The sequence below is a fragment of the Vanacampus margaritifer genome, chromosome 10 (assembly GCF_051991255.1).
Source record: "Vanacampus margaritifer isolate UIUO_Vmar chromosome 10, RoL_Vmar_1.0, whole genome shotgun sequence".
NCBI lineage: Eukaryota > Metazoa > Chordata > Actinopteri > Syngnathiformes > Syngnathidae > Vanacampus > Vanacampus margaritifer.
The window spans coordinates 19,791,706-19,815,410 of record NC_135441.1 but is presented as its reverse complement, the minus strand read 5'-3'; the positions used below and the strand labels follow the sequence as shown (position 1 = coordinate 19,815,410).

At 40.3% G+C, this 23,705-nt stretch overlaps 2 protein-coding genes across 5 annotated transcripts in view; one reads left to right on the top strand and one right to left on the bottom strand.

The window, feature by feature from the left end:
- flrt1b (fibronectin leucine rich transmembrane protein 1b) overlaps positions 1 to 3,672 on the top strand; it is a 58,386-nt gene extending 54,714 nt beyond the window's left edge. For both annotated transcript variants that reach the window (XM_077577456.1, XM_077577455.1), the window contains exon 3: positions 232 to 3,672. In XM_077577456.1, coding sequence (XP_077433582.1) covers positions 247 to 2,442 — 2,196 coding nt within the window. In that variant the 5' untranslated portion in view covers positions 232 to 246 and the 3' untranslated portion in view covers positions 2,443 to 3,672. The remainder of the gene's footprint in view (positions 1 to 231) is intronic.
- The window catches only part of macrod1 (mono-ADP ribosylhydrolase 1), a 163,683-nt gene that overhangs the window by 121,394 nt on the left and 18,584 nt on the right, over positions 1 to 23,705 (bottom strand). The gene's annotated exons all lie outside the window — the stretch shown is intronic.

Here is a 23,705-nt window from a genome sequence, read left to right as displayed (position 1 = left end):
GCATTCGTCAAAACGTGTAAAATCCTTGCCATCAACTGGTCTTGCTAGTTGTTTAGCGGAATAGGCAGAAAACCCGCTAAACTGTTTTTTTTAGATTTGGTCATGTGATCTTCCGAGTATATTGGATTAGGATTTGCTGTCAAATACAAGTGGAATAGTGTAGCGGAAGAAACTCCTCACTGAGCTTTTGTAGTCATTTTAAAACTGTTTCTCCTTTCTGTTTGCCATCAGGAGCTGCGCACCAACATGGCAACTGAAAGTCTTGCTGAGCTTCGCGACTGGCTCTTCCTGCTCCTGCTATGCCTCACCTTATTGGCCGAGGTGCTGGAACTGGCAGCGGCCGCGATTGCCTTGGAGACGGGTGAGGGGGATGAAGGAATTGTTTGTCCCTCGGTCTGCCGCTGCGACGAGGGTTTCGTCTACTGCAATGACCGCGGACTCAGTCTAATTCCTCCTCTGCCGTTGACGGCCGCCATCCTCTACCTGCAAAGCAACCGACTGAGTAATGCCGGCCTGCCTCAGTCGCTGGAGCGCAGCACTTCCATACGAGTGATTTATCTGTATGCCAACCAGTTGGATGAATTCCCTATACACCTTCCACCTTCATTACGAGAGCTCCATTTGCAGGATAACAACATACGAACGTTACCACGATCATCTCTGGCCAAGTTACCGCTACTGGAGCGTTTACACTTGGATGATAATTCGATATCTACGGTTAGCATCCAGGAACGCGCTTTTTCTGGGACTCCACGGCTCAGACTCCTGTTTCTCTCTCGGAACCACTTGTCAAGCATCCCCGCGGGTTTGCCTTCATCCTTGGAGGAGCTGCGATTAGACGATAACAGAATCAACACGATCCCCACGCATGCCTTCCGAGGACTCTCCTCCTTACGCCGTTTGGTCCTGGATGGGAATCTGCTCGCCAACACGCGCATTGCGGACGACACATTTTCCCGCCTCTCCAATCTGACAGAGCTGTCACTCGTCCGAAATGCCTTGCAGTCCCCACCAGTCAACCTGCCGTCAGCTCATCTCGTTCGGCTCCATTTACAAGACAACGGGATGACTCACATACCGCGAGGGGCTCTGGATGGAATGCGACGGCTCCAGAAGCTCGACCTATCGGGGAACAACCTGACCAGTCTTCCTCGAGGGCTTCTTAAGGACGCAGATAGTCTGGAGTTGCTGCTGCTGCGAGGAAACCCCTGGTACTGTAGTTGCAGCCTTCGCTGGCTCCATGCATGGCTTCATAGCTGGGGGACTGCCGTAACAGTCAGGGGTTTGACCTGTCAGGGACCCGAGGCCGTGAAGGGCCAGTCCCTTAAAGACCTTACCTATCTAATGGAACAGTGTGAAGGACCTCCAGCTGGTCCGGCCACTGGAGGCGGGGGAAATCCATCAGAAAAGAACGGAGGAGGCGATGACGGTGTTGGACGGGATGGGCAAGCTGTGGGTTCAGTTCCCCACGGCAGCACTACCACTAACTCTTTATTGGTCCCCACACAAGGTTCTCTCTTCACACTCCGAGCCAAGCGGCCCGGTCTGGTTATGCCTCTGCCTGCGGGGGGAGAGGGACATGTATCTGGAGGGGCGCTGGAGCTGACTGTGAAAGCTCTGTCTTCGGACAGCGTTCTGGTCAGCTGGTTGTGCCCGGAACCGGCACCCTCATTCCGTCTATCATGGCTGAGGTTAGGTACCAGTACGGCACTGGGTTCCATCACAGAGACTCTTGTTCCTGGAGAGAGAAGGCAGTACCATCTCACCCAACTCACACCGCGCTCGCATTACCTCATTTGCCTGCTGCCGTTACGACAGGAGAGCTTTCTCGGCTCCAACATGGGGACTGCTCGCGTCGGCAGCGTTGAAACGAACAATAAAGATTCTGCCTGTGCTCAGATAGAAACTGGAGAGAATGTGGTGAACTCCAGGGGTGAGGGGTCAGATAAGGACACACAAGACTCTGAGCTATCGGCCTTGCCGTTGGCAGGGATCATCGGGGGAGCCACAGCGTTAGTAAGCCTACTGCTCATCTTTGGTATTTTTTGCTGGTATGGACAAAGAACAAGTTACAAGTCAGGGGACTCGAATTCTTACACCAGAGGGCGGGGTGCGAAAAATTTGGACGACTATGTAGAGTCGGGCACCAAGAAAGACAATTCCATCTTAGAGATCAGAGCGCCACCTGCAGGGTTTCAGATGACAGCCATGGCTCACCAGCCACTGCAGCCCAAACTGGAGGATGTCACCTACATCCACACCATTTTCCCTTCTTCTTCTTCTTCTTCTTCCCACGCAAACGGGACGTACAGGAGCAACCACAGAGCCGGCAGCCTCAACGGCACCATCCTTAGCCAAACCAGCCACCATCATGTCACTTATGGTACCAACCGTGGCTACAGAGAGGGCGGCATCCCTGACATAGATTATGCCTACACGTGATGAAACGGGGCCGCATCTCCCTGAGCCTTGAATGCCTGGCGCCATTTCTATGATGACGACCCTGTGGCCACCGGCCATTTTGTCCTTGGTTTCCAAAGTACCCTTTGTGCCTCAGCTGGTTGAAGTCTGATATGTTTGCTAAGTAGAAGAGACTATGTTCAGCCATGTTGATTGGATATTGCTATTGCGTGACAGAAGTAATTGTCCTGCTACACTGTACTCTACTACTGTAATAGACTTTACAGTGGGGCCCTTCTTTCAGTGCTATTTATATATGGTTCCATTTTTCTCTTTTGGCTATCTCTGTGTCTTTCAAAACTGCTGTTCTTCATACACAGTAACTTATTTGAGGTTGATATACTAGGCTTAGCTGATGTAGAAGGAGATATATTTATAATACGCAGGAAAGGCAATTAATGTGTATATAGATAGCTCCCATATCTTCCGACCAACTGTATGCTCTTTGCTGTGTAGATGACGGGATGACAGAGGGTGAAATTGATGGCTGTTATAATCCACAGATGACAGTAAATCGTGGTTGACATGAAAATACTTGTTCCAAGCGCCCCCCCCCCCTCCTCCTTTCCCCTGGATTACTTCACCCAATTTAATTGTTCCTCCTTCCTGCCTCTTTGTTTTTCGCCGAGGCTCTTTCATTTCGCTCATGTCTTTTGTGGTGCCGTGAGTAGAGGACAACTTTGTTCTCGCCAAAGGAGCTGACAGCAGTGATAACAGTTCTGACAAAGACATGAGACACAAACCGCCACATGGGGAGACTAATGAGCAGGGGGGAGTGGGGGGGGGGGGTTGAGATCGAGAGGAGAGAGAGTCTATGTGATGGATAGATAGATGTTTGGATGGAAAGAGCAAACATGAAAAAGAAGAGACAGTGAAGGCTGCTGTTTTGGGAGTGAGATCGAAAGAATCGTGTTGGTTTTGCGCAGAGGAGGAGCAGAGGGGGCACATAAGAAGAAGAAAGGCTCTGGAAAAATGAAGATGAAGTCAAAACATGGCTAGACAGCTTGGAGGAAGGTGAGGTGCATCAGAACCCCGTCCCATAAATACGAATACTGCACATCTGACATACTACGAGGACCATTGGCTTCAGTTAACCAAATATGGTAAAATAATCCACATGGGAAAAAAAAATATTTCTCACATTCTGAAATGAGGAAGAGACATTAACTCTTTGACTGCCAGACGTTTTCAGAAAAGGGATAATGTGGGTGCCAGCCGATTTAAGCATTTTTGACTGATCTTTCAAGGTCCACAGAAAATTATGTGTTTGGACTATGGAAACACACATACTACCAAATGAAAGATTGGACTCTCATCTTTCATCAGAAAAAAAAGTTTGTTTCTACCTTATTCCGTTTTTGAGTAATCAACAATAGAAAATGGTTAGTTCCACCTCTGTTTTGAAAAAAACGTCTTTTAACGTCTTTGGCACTCCTCCATATGATTTTACTAAACGTTATTTAACGTTTTTGGCAGTCAAAGAGTTAACTGTCATTTCTATGATTCCTCATTATCAAGTCATCCACACTAATGTTAAGAAAGAAACCAACTCGTGAATCTTAGACTCCTAATTTAGGAATCCAAATTATCCGACTGAGACTAGTTTAAAAAATGGAAACAAATTTTATAACCTCATCCTTTTCTGATGAAACTTAAAACAATGGTGTTCTAATTACGCTGCAGTAATGGACTCATTAACATTATAATGAACTGTGTTTTTTAAACCTTAATAAAAAAAGTATGGTTTAAACGTTTTTTTATTTACAGTGCAATTATAACGTCATAGACAAATGTCAAATTAAGTCAAAATTGGGTCGAAAAAATACACTGGTGGATAAAATGATCAGTTATTTGGCTATAGTTAACTCTTTGACTGCCAAAAACGTTAAATAACGTTTAGTAAAATCCTATGGAGGAGTGCCAAAGACGTTAAAATACGTTTTTTCCAAAACAGGTGAAACTAACCATTTTCTATTGTTGATTACTGAAAAACGGAATAAGGTAGAAACAAACTTTTTTTTCTGATGAAAGATGAGAGTCCAATCTTTCATTTGGTAGTATGTGTGTTTCCATAGTCCAAACACATAATTTTCTGTGGACCTTGAAAGATCAGTCAAAAATGCTTAAATCGGCTGGCACCCATGGCATCCCTTTTCTGAAAACGTCTGGCAGTCAAAGAGTTAATTTAAAGTACACAAAATTCAAATTTTGCTCTGTTACCGTCAATCTCATAACTGTCAAATTGTTCACAATGGTAAAAAGTAGGGGCGCACTGATCAATCATCGGGATCTATATTGGGGACAATTTCCTTAATTTTGGGGGAATCGGTGATTGCCCGAACCCTTAAAATAAAACCGATCTTATCCACCGATCTCATCACCCTCTGGAAAGGTCTGAAAAAGTCACCAACTGTCTCTTCTACTCTGAGATGACTTTTTTCCTTTTTATTTGAGACAACTACTTCATGCGCATTTAAAACAACCCGTTTGTATTATTTCAAACTTATTGTTCAATATTTTTACTATAATACAGGAATATAACATTGAAGTTCAGTTATGAAAAATAATCGGGATTGGCAAAAATGGGATCAGCCGGTCAAGGTGTTTGGATCCGTGATAGGCCAGAAAATGGTGAACGTGCACCCCTAGTAAAATCTAGAATTAGGGCCACACTGAAAAGAAAAATATTGTAAAATTGCAGCTAAAAGTTAGAAATCTACAGAAATAAATGTCAAAGTTAGAGGGGGCAGTTGTACTATGACAAAATTAAAAAGTAGTTTAACACTTATTCAATATTGCGTGAATTAACTAAACCCCAAACATGTTAACATTTGCTAAATTCACTCCAATTTTGGAATGATGGTATAATCTCTTAGCATTGTTTTTTTTTTTTATTATTCTTTTCTGTGTGGTCCTTCTAATTGTTATTGCAAATTTGAATAGATTCGACAATTGCAAATCTTCTGACGCACGGTGCACTCTTAACAAAAATGGCATCATAACACTTTAATAAAATATAATCTAGATAAAGATCATCGCCTTGACTCAGCGGATATTTACTTTTGTGAGGTGAACTAGTTGGAAAGACGCAGTTGACTCAGGGCCTGTCGTCCGGTTTCAGTAGCCTTCATGCAGCAAAGACACACGAGGGGATGTTTTGATAACAGGGAACGACAGCCTGACCGCCACACTGTGCACTTCAACATACACAGCGAGACAAGCAGGGAGGGCGCCAGCTGCTTTCCAAATGCCCCCGCCGGTATATTCCAAGGGAGGAGGAACACTAGCAGCGATATTGGCAGAGCTACTGTGTTGTTTTAATTTGATTTTTTTTTTTTTTTTTATGTCTGCACTTGTTTTTGAGGTTTCTGTTTTAATAGCACTGAGGCTACCTTTCACTCTGTAGAAATCCTTATTCCTTGAAAAAAATAAATGTCACCCTCAGATGTGATCATGAGAACGCTGTTATGTATAAAAATGGGTGCAAAATTCTACTCCAGTTATTGGTCTGTTGTCTTTTTTTTTTCTACACGAATGAATAAAGACTGAATATAAGAGAAGGGCAATTCTAAGAGTTATCTTTGTGTATGTGTGAATACAGTACATGTGTGGGAGGAGTGTCATTAAAACTAAGAGATGACCCAATATATCAACCTAAAAAAAAACATTGAAAGCCAAGATTATTAGTACGATTTGTGCTGAGTCGAAGAGGACCTCATTAAATGAAACACGCAGCGTGACTGCATCAGCGGACGTTGGGTTTAGAAGAAAACCGCAAAACAATAAGCAGACATATCCATCTTAATGCTGACACATTTGTGCGTCAAAGCACACCAGGAAGTTGCCAAGTGTGCATTTGTTCAGATGCGTTTACGGAGTGGAGACGCCGGGACACATTCCAGTGAGCGCTAATGCTTGCGTGTTGAATGGATCGATGTGAGGAATGTATGAGTGGATCTTAAGTGTGAGTGCTTGTGATCGGCGTGTCTGGGTGGGAAAACGCCGCGCATGTGTGTGTGTTGTTTTAGGATGGAGATCAACTCATTTGCTTCCAAAAACGTACACTCTAGGAACAGTTGGGTCAAAAATGGACCGATCCTCTACTTGGGTCGATTTGACCCAACTCTGAGTCAAGAATTGAGTCTTTCAGCGTAAAACAACTCATAAATATTGGTCAGATCCTTTACTTGGGTCATTTTGGATAAATCACCACAGAAAGGAAAGAGTAGATCAGTCCCTTTTTTAAAATCCATAATTGGGTTATTTTTGACCCAACTATTTTTAGAGTGTATAAAAAAATTATATTTTAAATATTGCCATGGTCCCAAAAACGTATTTATACGTTTGTTTGTTTTTTTTATGCTAGAGCAGGGGTGGCCAAGTTCGGTCCTCGAGAGCCACTATCCTGCCTGTTTTCCATGTTTCTCTCCACTAACACACCTGATTCATGATCAGGATCGTCATCAGGCTTCTGCAAAGCTTGCTGATGAGCTAATCATTAGATTCAGCTGCGCTGAAGGAGGGAGACATGGCAAACAGGCTGGATTAGTGGCTCTCGAGGACCGAACTTGGCCACCCCTGTGCTAGAGCATACAAAAAGACTTTGATGCAGCCTCTAGTATTTATTAGAAAAAACGGCCAGCAGGTGGCAGCAGAGTATAAGAGCTCAAACAGAGCCATGTTGCAACAAGCTCTTTCCCCCGGTGTTTTAAACAGATTTGTGAATAGTGATAAAAGCTATATTCTAATACTGATTGCTGCAAAATGCAAACAGATACAAACTTACTTTTTTTCTGAATGAAAGAAGAGACTCTAATCTTTCTTTTGGTAAATTCTATGTTTTTAATAGCACTAGAAGACAATATTCTGTGGGCCTTGCAAAATCAGTCAAAATCCGGTAAAACAGCCGGGAGCGAAGGGGGTTGCATAGTGAACATGAATGAGTTAAAACTGAGATTCCAAGCTGAAATATTAGGCAATATTCCATGGCACTCCTGTTGATCTGTCAAGCCACAACTGTTACGAATAACTGGTTTCATTTAAAATATAGAGTTCTTTTCACTAAAAGCAGGGGGTAAGGGCAAATTATGTTCCACCCACTCTAAGTACGCAAAAAAAAATAAATGTTCTTCATTCCTCAAAAAAAAAAAAAGTTCAAATTCCAAAGTCAGAGTCCAAAGTGACCCGCACTGATGGTGTGTGGGTGGCGAGCGCAATGGCGGGATGAACGCCGTCTGTTAACGATCCTGATTCCCTTTGTGAGTCGGCGGGTGTTTGGCATTCTGCTGGATTTCGGCACAGATGCTTGTGAACCCGCTTCCCCAGATGGCGGAGGCGAAAACAGATTGCGAGGACGGCGGCGGCCATCGTTAATGATGCCGGGGGGGCTCTAAAAAGACGTCGGCAAACGCTACGCCTCCAGCACGACCAGGTCTTGCAATGTACGGCCCCGCTCTCCCTTTCAGTGGATGTTGTTTGCTTGCTTTGGGGTTAATGGACCGTGAAGCCGCACTTGGATTTCTGTGCAGAAGGTCATGTGGCAGGAATAGGGGGGGATGGCCTTTAAAAACTCTGGAGAGGGTAGAGTCTTTTTAACAGCACGGCCAGGGTGCTAATGGTTGTGGCAGGGTGGTATGCCAGGTGTGCATGGTAAACATTGTATTAACGCCGTTTCCTAGCCGTTAAGTTATCGTTTCTTTGAGGTTATTTTTATTGGTTTGGGTCTTTTTCTTGTATACAGGGATGTGATTTGACCAAAGTGAAATTATCTGAAAATTTAGCCGGGGGTCTGGGGGCCGCGGAGCTCATGGGTTTTCCGTGTTTTTAAGTACTTTCAATGCACTCACATGACAAAGAAATAGACAAAACAACAGCATAAATTTTCAATGTATATTGAACTATCCCATATAAAATGGCAGTTTTAGTCAACTCAAAATCAGTCACATTCAAAAACATTGGACTGCCTTTGCTTTTAAAAACTATCACTGAGAATATCATCATATCTAACTAATGTGATTACTAAGTTAACACATAAATAATGTTGAAGAGTTCAAATTTCATGAACAAATAATTGTATCATGACCAAATGAAAAGTAACTCATATTAGAGCATACCACAAATGTCTTTGTTATAGCAGAAGATGTTATCTGTCGGAGTCATGTGCATACACAATGAACTACTACTACTACTACTACTACTACTAAAAAAAATAAAATAAAATAAAAAATAAAAAAAATTTTTTTTGGGGGGTGGGGTATAAAAAAAGCGGAATTCCGCGAATTAGCGGAAAAATCACATCCCTGTGTATATTGTATATACATCTACTTACGGTGCAACAAACTTTAAATAGGAAGTCAACAACAATTTTCATTTACAATATGTTGTATGTGTCCCCACCAGTCTAAACACATCAATCTGATTAATAATATTGCGTTTGTGGAATATGAGTTAAGCAGCAAAATTCACTCTCAGAGGGCGGCCATTTTGTCACTTGCTGTCGACTGAAAATGACATCACAGTTGCCCAGGTAATGACCAATCACAGGTCACCGGTTTTCTGAAGCTGACTGTGACTGGTCGCTACCTTAGTCCTGAGCAACAAAGTGACAAAATGGCCGCCCCTTGAAATGGATAGAAACAGGTGGATTTTGCTGTTTAAGTCGTAAAGAAAATGTTGGGGTTGACTTTCCTTTTAATTTTGTTAAAAGGGGGAAAATACTTGATAATAGTAGAGAATAAAAAATTTGGATAGTGTGATATAACAATAAATCAGTTATAGAGTTCATTTCATGTGCGGAGGAATGTGTTAGCTCTGTTGCTACACCAATGTAGCATTTCTATTAAATCCTCCTGCTTCACCGATCTGCATAGCTCCTCTTTCACGGATGTTCCCATTCGATTTCATTGAGAATCTGAACAATGATGACTTCATGACAAATTACATTGTAAATCCTCCAATATTTTTGAACGATTCAGTCAACACTTAAACAGAAACTCAAACTCTGTTTGGCTATTTTTTTTTTACTATTTTCAGGGATGTGATTTGACCAAAGTGAAATTATCTGAAAATTTAGCCGGGGGTCTGGGGGCCGCCGGCACCCAGCTAGGTCCATTAATAAATTAATAATAATTATAAATTAATAAATAAAATAAAATAAATTTTCAATGTATATTGAACTATCCCATATAAAATGGCAGTTTTAGTCAACTCAAAATCAGTCACATTCAAAAACATTGGACTGCCTTTGCTTTTAAAAAACTATCACTGAGAATATCATCATATCTAACTAATGTGATTACTAAGTTAACACATAAATAATGTTGAAGAGTTCAAATTTCATGAAGAAGAAGAAGAAGTAGATCCAGGGAAAACTAATTTTCTATTTTTCGGATTTCAAATTCCTAGTTCCTGAAACACCTACTTTAACAAATAGATCAGACAAATATATTTTATTTGCCTGTACAGGAAGTTTTTGGTTTACGACTGACCAGGCATATAAAATTCCAAGGTTAAGAATCAATATGTCAAATCAAATTTCATTAGACTCTGATAACAAATTCAAATGACACAAAAATCCTATTTAACATGTTCAGAGGTTAATATCCCATCAGATCTGTTTTTAATTGCTTGAGCTTATTAAGAATCTTCCAGCATTTGTCATTTGGCTCCAGACTTCTATTAGCAGTCTGAGACACTCTGCAGCCTCTCCACCGAAAGGTTGAGGACCCAGGTGAGGCGTACGTATCCATGACAACCTTAGCATCCCTGATAAGACAGTTTTAAATTACCGTAATCTTCCATTCCAGAGGTGACAGCGAGGTGGAGTGGAGCATAATCAATATTGCATCTTTTGTACATTCTTTATGCAAACTGTAGGTTCATGCGCTTGCTTTTCAAAGCAAAGGCCAGGTTAAGTGCAATTCTTCCCGCGTGTTGCGGGAGGAGCGTGTACTCTTCCCCACAATAACCCGAGATTATTATGGAGATATATCATTGTTGCAGTCCATTATCTACTGTCATCCACTTTCAGCTAAATTATGCTCATATTCAACGCAACTAAAAGATGCATGCTCGTACATTCAAGTGCTTATCGGCTGGCTTTTATCCTTCCGCTGTGGCAAATGAGATCCAGGTGGGGTTTTCAGATAGGCTTCCATTCAGTCACATTACTTAGTAGGTCATTCATTCAAATTGAAATACACTGAAAGAGGGAAATGAGGCTAAATCATCAGCATGCAGTATGGAGTGAGAACCCACGGTCAACTTTTATCAACTGTACAGTACACTTTTTGTATTCTGAAGTGTCATTCAAGTGTAAAAGACATGATCAAGCATAAATCAAGCGCAGCGAATGTGGATAAAGAGAGAGGACTTTTGCACAGCTCTCTTAGGAATGTACAGTCAACTCTGACTCCTTTCTGGGTATATTATTATATAGTATTTATGGGGACATGCTGCAGCTAAGCATATTATTATATAGCAATATATCAGTGTTGACAGGACAGTGACCTGTACAGCTTTGTCATTACCGCTACGGTTTTTTTCCAGTTCTACGGTCATTGTCATATTTCTTCTTGTTGGTATTGCTAGTTCCCTTCTGTGATGACATCACACACACACTCCCAAAAAAAAATAAAAAATAAAAAATAAAAAATCTCATGAAGTACAGTTATCTCACAGGAAAATGCATGAGGAAAATGACGTTTCGAGGTCAAAGGTGACGTACAAAAAACAATAATAATAATAGTCAAATCAATCTTTCCAATCAAGAGTGAAATTTAATAAAACAATCTATTATCTACCATTTCAAAAAATAAAAAAAAATAAATCTCATGAAGTACAGTTATCTCACAGGAAAATGCATGAGGAAAATGACGTTTCAAGGTCAAAGGTGACGTACAAAAAACAGTAATAATAATAGTCAAATCAATCTTTCCAATCAAGAGTGAAATTTAATAAAACAATCTATTATCTACCATTTCATATGTGAGTGAGTCATTTTGCAGTTCTGCCCACAGTGACAAAACAGTAGGCCTAATTAACATAATAGCCACTCCCACACTGAGTATTTCCACCAATGAAGGCCTAGCCTAACGATCCAAAGCGAATGGACCACTGAAGCATCCTTGTCAAAGCCAAAAAGGCAGCCAAAACTGCAGTGCTAGCGTAGACTAACGTTAGCTAGCAGCATTAGCTTCTTATAATAATGCTATGATAATCTCCGTCTTAAATTGTCAAAGTGTGAGTAGGCGGTGTTAGCGTTTGGCGATGTCATACATTAATTGACAAGTTCAATTCTGTTGCCTGGTGATGAAATTCTGCATCCACCGGTGATAAAGCAACGGAATATCCATAGGTGCTCGCTTGAAGTGAGATAACGGTGTTTACTTCTGAGAAACGATCCTTACTTGATTGCTCTGTGAAGTTGTTGGCGGGGGTGTTTGTGTTTGGCGTGTTCATGTTCCATACAAACGCTTTCATTTTCTGTAAGCTTAGGAACGCTCACTTGTTTTCTACACTGTGGAATCTGCTTATTAGAAGAAAGCAGTCGGCCACCGCAGAAGAAGAAATGACCAAAAGCTGACCAGAAAGATCCAACTTACTGATTGTCGTTCTAACAAAAGCAGCCCCTTACTTTACTTTAAAATGAGACAATTTCACCAGGGCAAGAAATGTCTGTCTTTATTTGGATAAAAACATGTTGAGTGTTAATTTCGTTAACGAAACTTAAATGGAATATTTTCGTCACCGAGACTAAAACCCTCATTAATAACATAAGTGGGACTAAATCAGTCATCGACTAATGAAAACATGAACATTTTGCAAAGAACGGGCTAGAATCTATGGATATTTTAGTTCCGAACGAAGGCGAGACAAAAACTATATGATCTCATCTGCCACTAACATACATCGACGTTTCCTCCTTTCAAATCTGCAGCGAGCGAGCACAGCAAGTGACAACACATGGAACAGGCAGGAAATGGATTCACAGGTAAAAGTTCAAAGTAAAAACTTAATGGCCCTGCTTTGTACGGGCCCGGGAGAAAGAGAAGACGTGATATATAGACACATTTTCACTACACTCAAGTGGAGAAGAAAACCTTATGCTTGATTTTAGTCAAAGGGAAGGAATGTGATCACAAGGTAGCAAGAAAAAAAAAAAGACAACAAACCTGAAGAGAGACGTCGCGGTTCACCACAAAGACATCACGGTAAGCTAACAAAAAGTTTGGCGGTGGTTGTTTATTACGTAACATTAATAAACCAACGGGCTATAACGTTCCAACAAATAACGTTAAACTAACCGCAAACTAATACTGGCTAACCGTTTAGCTTGTAGCATTTAGCGATAGCAGCCACTTGTTGATATTATCTAATTGTGTGTGAAGTTGATTTTGTCCTAACTGAGATGTTTCAGTTGGATTGCAAGTTTAGTTTTCAAACTAAAACAACTCAAATTCAAATCTAGATCAAATAAAATAATATTAATACTTTTTTTTTAATCTAAAAGGGTCAAATGCTCATCCTGATTAAAACTAGACTAAAATGACAGTTTTTGTTGACTAAAACCAGACGACTAAAATTATATTTTCTTGGACTTTTTCACTTATTTTCTGCTTCAAACTAACCACAAACTATCTCCACTGCGCCCTCTTCGTCCGCCATACTTATTTACTCTTAAATCACGTTTTGTCTCAAGAGAGTTTTGCGAGAGTTCAGTACGTCATTTTAAGTCAGGCAGGTTATTGAACAGCTAAGAGTCCTAAAAAGGGGAGTTGTAGTCTAATGCTGCATTTGAGGATGGTCGGAAGTCGGATTTATCTGAGTTGGTTTTTCCCAGTTCCGACCTGAAAGCGTTCGAGGCCAAAGTAAACAACCAAAATGGCGGATAGTGATAAATTGTTTTATAATTTGGTCCTCAAAACTCATTTTGATCTCCAGCAAACTTGCCTTCTCGCAAATTTGCTTCATTTATTGTTTTTATCTTATTTCATAAGCATTTCATACAGTTCAGTAGTTCACCGTATAATTTCATACTGGGAGATAGCGGCATACGTTGTGTTATGTGGACTTATGTTGAATATTTATGAATGAAGAAAGCTATTTCGTTTTATACTCGAGTAAATTGAGTTTTACCTTTTACGGTCTGTCGCCATTGTCGAGTGACGTCACGTTGTAGCCGTCGGTGAAGCCGGGGTACTTTTTTTTTTTTTTTCCCAACTTCGCAAGTGGAATTTCCGAGTTCAATGGAGCGAAAAGTCCGATTTCCGACCATCCTCGAATGCAGCATAATAGTCAATTACTGCAATGATGAATGATGGAAACATTGTCATTCCTCAGCAAAATGGCCGCCCGTCAGACTGACGATTTCAATGCAGTTTGGCTTGAAATATCGACGGGTTGATGAATGACGGGCCACTCAAAATTCATTTATGTGCCCACCTCTAACTAAAACCTGACTAAATGTGATCACAACTAGCAAGCACGATTGAAACTGGACTAAAACTAAGACTAAATAACGGCTGATAAAATGAAGTGTAAGACAGCTGGGAGCTGTTTTAAATGTCTCCTTAAGGCATTTATAAGCGTAGATGTTAGAACCATAACAGTATCACAGCATTCATATTAACATTTGTTATACTTTAGCAGGCAATACACCTGTTAAATTCAATTTCTTTTGCTCCGTTTCACACACAGCTGAAATAAACATCTGACACTTGCGCAACTACACGTTCCGCTGTGACTGTGCCGCGCAGGTGAGGGTGAAAAGATGGATTTTTCCTCATTTTTTTTTATACTATGAACAGCTTCCTGCTGAGACCCAAAATGACACTCAGAGTTCAACTGGCAGAAAAGACTTCAGTTGCAGCAGTGAAGCTTAAACAATGACACGAATCGCACCGTGAAGCTCCATAAAGCCGGAGGCAGCTGCAGTCGAGCGATAATTCTCTCTGGGTGGGATTTTATACACTGTCATTTAAGGGATTATTATACAACTATTGATTACAGCCATTTTCAATTCAGGAGCTTAGCTCCAGTGCAATAAAAATGTATTTTAATAAATTCCAATTGTGTATGTGTTTTTTTTTTTTTTTTTTCGCCACTTCACCTCCACGCTTAAAGACTTTGCAGGATAGCAGTGAAGCATCTTCGGGTGTTTGCATACATTATGCTCCTTTAGCAAAAGGTCAATGTATTCCTGTTAATATATGCATTCCAGGAAATGTACGTGGGCTCGAATGCATATATTTCACACATAACTGTTTTCACACATCCGTACTTTAACATGTCAGTTTCGAGTCCAAATTGATGATAATGAAGGTATTTAATTCACAGGGTGAAAGGCAAAAAATTAAGTACGTGTGACTGAGCCTATTTTTCTTCAGTGTGACTAAACTCTAAATAGACGGGGGGGCAAAAAGAGAGAAACGTGACTTAATGCAATGTAAGAATCAAAGTCCAAGGACATCGCCGTCTAATGATACTATAACATATACTGCAGTGATTTAAAACAGCACACATCTGTCAAAAATGCACACACCCTAAGGAGGAACAAAAAAAAACAAAAAAACAATATTCATCACACATGCTCAGATTTTCAAACATCTAACTCTAATCCGTCTCGGAGCCCCAGTCTGCATTGGCAATCCTTTCATGAAGTCATCGTCGGAAAGTGGACAGACCCCACCGCAAACAAACCAGAGACGGGTAAACAAGCGCACCTGTTCACCCCTGAGCGACAGGGGACTGATGGTCCCCCGAGGATGGAGCCAGCTGCAAAACAAACAACTGATTCATTCTCTCTGCAAAGACAGAAACGGCGGCTACCTCGCAGCTATGAAGTGATCCAGCAACAACAAAACATTAAGCCGTGGCCTGAGAGCCTCTGAAGCAATAGCTGGAGAGGACATCACAAGAATCAACAAGGTAGAGGGAGAATAAAAAAAAACAAGAAAAAAACAAGATAGCCTCCAGGGATTAGACAGACACAAACTGCGTGAACAAGAGTGTCCAACGGCCACTTTGGTGTCACCGCTTGATGCCTTAGCAAAAAAATTGCCTCACATTCATGCCTTAATTATGTCATTAAGATATATTTTACGTAACTTGAGTTTACTTCAGAAAGGACTATGCCACGCTCTAAGAAAAAAAATGTATCCTGCCATACATTTTTATCCTGTATGTACCTTTTTTTCCATCCAAACATACCTTCTCGTGCTTAAGGGGAGGATAATGGCGCTCATGAGTCATGATGTTCGTTAATCCTCTCTTCGCCTCCATTATGATTAGAGGCTATAGATAAAGGCTTTACAGTGGGAAAAAAACTGTACTGTACCAAAAATAGCACGTTCGAGAGACGTGTACACAACTAGTGTCTGAGTAAAAGCTGCTAAGCTAATGTCCATGCTTTCCATTAGCTTCGATGAGCCTGCTAACATCCATTAGCTTCGATGAGCCTGCTAACATCCATTAGCTTCGATGAGCCTGCTAACATGGCCGCCGTGTATGTCCATAGATTGCATTAGATTAAGGTGACCAGATGTCCCTATTTAACGGGACAGTCCCGGGTCAATTTCCAATGATACTATGCGGGCTAAAAAGGTTAGCGCTGTTGAACTGTCAACCAAGATAGCATTTAGCATTAGCTAAAGCAATAACACAACCACCGGCCACCAGATTGACTAGTAATTAAATTTGTTATAAATAGTTCCTGGTGAGAATCTATTATTTGATTTTCAGCGGAATTATAATTTCACGGTTTATAATTTATTGGTCACTCTACCTTAGATGGGAACATCGCCACTGCCAACATGGCCGCCACAACAACAGTGAAGTGTTTTAGCCTGCTCTAGTCTACGAGAGGCGGTAAAATAGAGTCATGCAAGACACAAACGAATAAGAACTACTACTGTAAGTGATGTATAAGATACTAGTACTAGATATTTTCTGTCTATATGTGCTGTAACAGTATAAACAATAAAGTTGTTTCTTTGTGATTATTATTGAGTATATTAGCAATATACAGTACAGAGACTGACATTTGGTAAGAAATGCACTGATGGTTTTTTTTCTTCATAGGCTTAAGAATCCGAAATGTGCTTTCATCTTCCTCCCGATATGAACAATCTGTGAGCAGAGGCAATTTGGAGAAGAGCGCACTGCAGGCGGTGGGCTCTGGCTTTGGACGTCTAGTTCCAGAGCTCTCAGCCTGCACTCACGCTCGGCTTACGGCCCAACTCGGCAGGGCTCCACTCTGGACTGGACTCAGCACTTGTAGTTGGGGCATATTGCGGCATCGCTCAAGTACTGACATTAGCAAAAATAGTAAGAAAGTAAAAATGCATAGTCATCAACAACTACATTGTATCTTGTTTTTTTCTCATATTTTTTTTAAGTACAATTTTAATGTAGTTTTATGGTGCTATTTAATAATGTTGGTAAATTACTCCACCCTTTCTTGCTTTGACAACAAATATATCTAATCAAAATTAAAGGGGATACCATTGTGGCCTGTATGGTGGAACTTCATATTCGTATGGCCTACTTTGTTTTTCTGTGATCTGGTTTTCGATTATTGTTTACGTCTAAACTTTGTCCCAAATTGTATCTACTCGGTTTTCATACAAATAAAACTTGACTAGGACATTCTTTTCCTGGAATCAGTGCGCATTTATCCGAGCATTTCATAGATTGTGTATGAAGGTGTCAGTCATTTGATAAAGGTGAGAAACACAATAGATTTCAAGAAAGAACTCGGTAATGTCTCTCTTCTCTCCTTACCACACTGTTCTTATTGCATAGGCCATCAAAAGCCTTCAATAAAGCTAAAAGTGATGTTAAATGTTCATTTATCCACTTCAAATTGTCATTTATACAATTTCACTTTTGTATGTACAGCTATTGTTGGGTGTTTGGTACGGATTCATTTGATTTACTTTACTTTCTATGGGAAGTCTTGCTTTGGATTTCACATGTTTCGGTTTTAGTCAAATTTTGTGGAATGGATTCACTATACTGGTATAATCACACAAATGCTGCATATCACATGACTTGTTCAAAGCCGAATAATAAAATAAAAGTGGGAAAAAATCATTCTTTTACTAATGGATTTTCTGGAGAAACCAATTAAAAACATCATAAAGCAACAATGCAAAAATAATAACAAGCACATCCGCGGATCGTTTTAAAAGAAGAAAGGATCTGCTTTATTGCTTAATTTCATTGTAGAAAAAAATGTAAAAAGTAATGAAAATCAGCAAGCTCATTTTGGCATCATCCTGCTGCCACGCAGACAAACACAGAAATCTAATTAGAATGAACAGATGCAATATAGTTATCATGCCGATTAATATGTGTTGGAAAAAAACCAACAACTGGAAAATCTTTTTTTTCTTCTCAATATTATCAACCTCAGTTTATTTGTCAGTTTAATGGCGATCCATAAAAAAATATATACATATGCACGCTCTATTGCGGCTGAAAAAAAAAATAGCTTTACTGGTGCTTTTGTTGATAGAGAATGAAATAAAATTATTATTTATTATAATAGAGAAAAGTTGATATAAAGAATGATGTATAGTTAAAAAAAATAATATTTTTTTAAGATATACTGTAGATGTCTAACAATTCAATATTAGACTGTATGGTTGGTCAGAATATGTCATATTGATTCAAAGTGAACCGAAATGAACAAGTGCTACTTTATGAACTGGCCCTTCCCCCCCCCCCCCAGTGTTTGCCAACCTCCAGAAATACAGCGTATCGACGACCGGCAGCATCATCCCACAGCTATGCAACCTCTGCTGCTTGCGCGCGCATTAACAATGCATGAGCGTCTTTAAAAAAAACATACAAACAGGCAAACATTTGCAAAACGCTGACCGAGCACTTTCACTTATAATAATGTGACAATGTGAACGCCGGCGCGCGGACGAGCCTCTTGCAGGATAAGAAATTGTCAGCCCGCCGTGATTGAGGCATCCTTTGAATCCCAATACATCACCTTGGCCTCATTTGTTTTAATGGCAGACAGCACACCTGTATTTTGCTTTCAGTTTAGTTGATGAGCACGGCGCCCCGGGGAGAGGGATAAATAATCCTCTTTAATCACAGCACGGCATGTTAAGAGTGAAGATTAAACCGGAGATGTGTCCTTGTGTGGGTACTTAAAACAGATGTACGTATTCCGGCGGACTGCTAAACACTGCGGATGAATTAGAACATCACGAGCACGGCACAGGTTGAATAGAAGCCTTTTTAACGCGTGTATAAAAGTGCCTGGAAACGAGCTGATGAAAAATGTACTGCATGTTATAAAATCAAACACTTTTATTCACTCAACGACAAACTGTATAAAAGCGTGCAGCTTTGTTATTTAAGCTAATTTCATCTTTCAATGGATTGTGTGTCACATTTAACAGTATGTGCTTAAGAGTAGCGTAATCCCTAAATGGATTGTCGTCCAACCATGTGCGCTGCGATACAACGGCTTACTTTGGGGTAATATAACATGTAAATTGATTCTTGATCACATATTTATTCAATTGCATTCAACACAATGCTGTGATGTACTGCAAGCTGCTAAAAAAATCGGATCTAATGAGGTTTAATACAAGAATTGGAACAAACATTCTTCCTTTATGAAGATAATAAAGTTCAGTTTGGACTGACACTGACTTTTCATTTAACTTCTTTTGTTTTTTAAAAAAAAAACATACAAAAGTTTTGTTGGTGTTTTTGCAGGGCTGGAACGGATTAATGGCATTTCCATTCAATTCAATGGATTAAGACGATTTAATACAAGTATTTGATTTAAGTCAAACTTCTTTTGTTTTTAAAAAACATACAAAAGTTTTGTTGGTGTTTTTCCAGGGCTGGAACGGATTAATGACATTTCCATTCAATTCAATGGATTAAGATGATTTGATACAAGTATTTGAGTTAAGTCAAGACACCTCTATCTGTATGTACTGTATTTTGTTTACTGCTGTGTTATCAATAGCCAATATTTTACACCAACACTCAAATGGTTTGGAATGTATCAATTGAAAATAAAAATAAAAAACAGCGGATATGGTAGGCATTGAATCGGAATTGGGCATTTCGATTTGTGGTAAATCCAGCGTCTCTGCAAAGGCAGAATTTTTGCTGCACAACTTTTTCTTATCACAACTGGGGGGGGAAATACGCTGCTGAGACCTTTCGTGCTGAACATACAGTATATTACGCACAAAAACGAGGCGTTTGACACATTAATGAGGGAGTCGATATGAATCCCCATAAACTAATCAAATATGCGCTGCCTCTAAAACTCAACACTTTTTCCTGAACAAAACAAGCACACAGTGCACAGCCGCCAAACACACTTATCAAATCATTTGCGAAATGAACAAATCAGAGAAAAAAAAAGTTTGGACACAGAACAAAAAGTAGCGCTTGAGAAAAAAAGCCTGATGAGAAATCTTTTCATTATCGCCCCAAACGGCGCTCTGTATTTCATCAGCATGTTTTGTCGGAGCGCCTCCGACCAGAGCTGCCCGTTGTAGCTTTGGACAATAGCGACAATAGGATAAGTGGATAAATACCTCCCATAAATAGTCATGTCATTTCCTAAGCTCTGATAATGCAGCTGGGCCGCCGCACAGCACGCCTCTATCAGATGCCTCTTCACAACAACGGCGGCGAGATGGGCAATTATAAGACGGTAATTGTGTGCGGTGTTTGTCGTGTTTTTCCCGACGTGGCGCTTTCGCCTGCGATAAGGACATGTGATCACACAATGACAATGATCTGCTGGCGGTGGGGGGGGGGGGGGGGGGGGAGCCAGCCCTCGGGGTTGCTTTGAAGCCTTTGAAGGCTACGCTCACACTTGCGGGCCGCTTTTGTTCAGCATGTCGGGATTACCTACGAGTCACGCTTATTGTCATCGTGCGTTAGGATGCGTTGCTGAAATAACGAGGATAAACTCCAGCGCGTGCTTGAAAAATTCCGTTCATGTTTTATCATGATTGCACGGATTTCACGCTGAAATGGACATGTGCAATAAATGTTATACTTTACGAGGTATCGGAATTAGCACTCTTTTCTTGCTTTTCTTTGGTCCTTCCTCGGGTCTCCTGACGGCCTCACGACTCTGGCTGGAAGTGTTCGGTTTAGGTGAACGGTATGGGATTTTTTAATAGGTTTTAGGTGAACTAATGAATACACACACAATCGCACGCACGCACATACACATACAAAAAAAAAAAAAGAGCAATGATGATGACATGTCAAATCAGTAAAATTACCGAATGAACAATACTGAGCTCTCCAGAAAAAAAGAAAAAAAAAGGAATTAGCACTCTGCAAATTAGCACAATATGATTTTGCCATACAACTATCTATTTAGGAAAGCATTTTCCCTCAATCAAATAAATGGAAATGCCAATAATAAGAAAAATAGCGGTTTATAGTATTGTACATTAAAACACATACAAATAGCATACCTTAAAAGAATGCAAATTATGAATGAATAAATGATGCGTGAAATCAGCGCCATAGAAATATTTAAATACTCCCTATAGGCATATTTTTATAGCATTTACATTTTTGAAGGTGAAACAAAGCAACAGCAGTTGCTTTCTGTAGGCAGAAAAATCAGGATTACACAGAATGACGTTTAAATAATTTTCAACAAAAATTAAGCAGTGATAAAATACTTCCTGTTTTCGTTTCTTCTTCTTTCAAAATTGCACCATCTCAAACCAACTAGTGTGCCGCCGTCTAGTGGTCGACAGTTGAATGACATCCAATATAAACAAAATATTTTTAACGATAAACAAAAAAAAAGGGGGGGTTTGCTGTAAATGAAGGACAAGGTCAGTATTAATCATGTAATTATTTTATTCATATTATTTTTTGCATTATTATTAGATTAGATAATAACAAATATATGTGTTAGCATTACTTACTATTAAGCTAGCTGGAAAAGTTTGGAAAAACATATAGTACTTCACTTCGTTGATCACTATATAAATCTGATGCATTCTTCTTCTTCTTCTTATTATTATTATTATTATTATTATATTACTTTGGCAGTAAACTACAACAAAAAGCAGCAGTAAAAATACTGAAGCCTCTTTTACAACAAAAAAAAAGAATTGCTCATTATCTGCCAAAATGTTTCTTGTTGTGATGTCACTTGAGATGAGCACGCTGCCACCATCTCAGCACTCATATCTCAAATGAATGCAAAAAAAAAGAAAAAAAAAAAGGTTGCAAAACGGTTAATCTCGGAAACTGTATATGATTTTCCCCTCACATATGAATTAAGTCTATCCATTTAAAAAAAAAAAAAAAGACTAAAATTGATGATATATTCTTTAAACCAAACTGTTCCCTTAATTCAACCACATTTTTAACAACTTAACTGCAGCCATCAAATCCTTTGGCGGCCCAGCCGGCATCTTTTATGCTAAACTGATTATCTGGCTGTCAAGTAGAGCCAATACTTTGCAATGATGGGCAGGCGGATCGCTATTATTGTTACAAAGAGCAGGAAATATAAAATCATTAGTCATCCCCGAGAGTACTTTAAGCGAGTCAAAGACTGACGTGCAAGTTTGACAGTTTGGCTGCTTTACAACATGCACATTACTGTCACACTGTCAGATATGCTCAAAGGACGATATCAATAACCTGGGTCACATTGAGTTGATCATTTTTAAAGTTAAATAATGCTTCAAATGACGTGCATGTCATTCAGTCCGGTCGCAGCAGTCATTCATGGATTTTTTTTTTTTCTTTTCATCTGAGGTTGGGGTGACATTAGATGTGGCTGCAACCAGACGCTTTGCCGTATTTAAATTGGTCTGAGGGAGGGCTTAGAGCAAATAAAGCAGCAATTTCAAGTCATTCTCTTTCCCAAAAAGGAACAAAATGATGGCTGTCTTTGTTCAGATGGTTTCAAAGTCACAATTTGCTACTGGAGGGGGAGTTTTGGAGTTAGAATTATGAAGCATTTTATTTTTTTTATTTTAAAAGGAACAATAAAAAAAAAATTACAATCTAGATGCAAAAAATAGAATAGCAAATGAATCTGTCAGGTCATAAGTCAGCCAACAGGAAAGATCATCTATTGTGGATGGATGGATGGATATTAAACTAATCGCTAGCTGGCTAGTGAATTAAATCGCTAGTAAGCCATTAAATTAAAATTGCTAGCTAGCCATTCAATTAAAATCACTAGCTAGCCATTAAGCTAGGTAGCTAGGTAGGTTGCTAGCTAACTAGATCGCTAGCTAACTAGATTGCTAGCTAGGTTGCTAGGTAGCTAACTAGCTAGGTCACTACATAGATAGCTAGATAGATCGCTAGATCGCTAGCTTAGCTAGGCCGATCGGCAGATCGCTAGCTTAGCTAGGCCGATCGGCAGATCGCTAGCTTAGCTAGGCCGATCGGCAGATCGCTAGCTTAGCTAGGCCGATCGGCAGATCGCTAGCTTAGCTAGGCCGATCGGCAGATCGCTAGCTTAGCTAGGCCGATCGATAGATAGTGATCTCGCTAGCTAGATACATAGCTAAAAACATAGCTAGATCGCGAGCTAGATCGCTAAATGGATCGATAGATCGTAGTTTACTGAATCTCTGTGAGTTCCTGTATATTTTACCACATGCTGTACGAGTACAAACTAAAAAAACTTCTCAAAATAGTTTTCTATATGACTGTAAAATGTGTCACGCCAGCTATTTAACACCTTGTATCTCTCAGCGACATAATGCAAGCTCTATTGCGGTACAATACGCAATCACAAGGGAAACTTGGTGTGAGTTCTCGTGTTACCCGGGCAACACGTCTGCAGCCTCGATTACTCCGACTTGTTGTGACAGTTCCGAGGGTGAGCACATAAGCCACAGCTCGGCTCTACAGCACAAGTCCTACTACTATCGTAGGTAAACAAATGACACGGTTTATACAGTCAAGACCCCGTTTTCATCAACCTCGGCCCGACAGCGTGAGTCACAAGCGGGCAAAAACAAAAGCGTTAAACGTTAAAGTTTCCTCCGGATGACAGCGGCTCTGATGGGCCAAGTGCTGATGTTCAAGCCGACTCCTTTTCTTGTTTATTTGCCGATTCACTCCATCTCTTTCCATCTCCCGTATCGGCGCAATCAGGCTAATGAGGCTAGCGCGTGCGTTTTCCCTTCCTGCTCGCTAAAGTGCCGATTGATTGGAGGGGTGGGAAAGCGCTTAACAAGGGAGGGGTG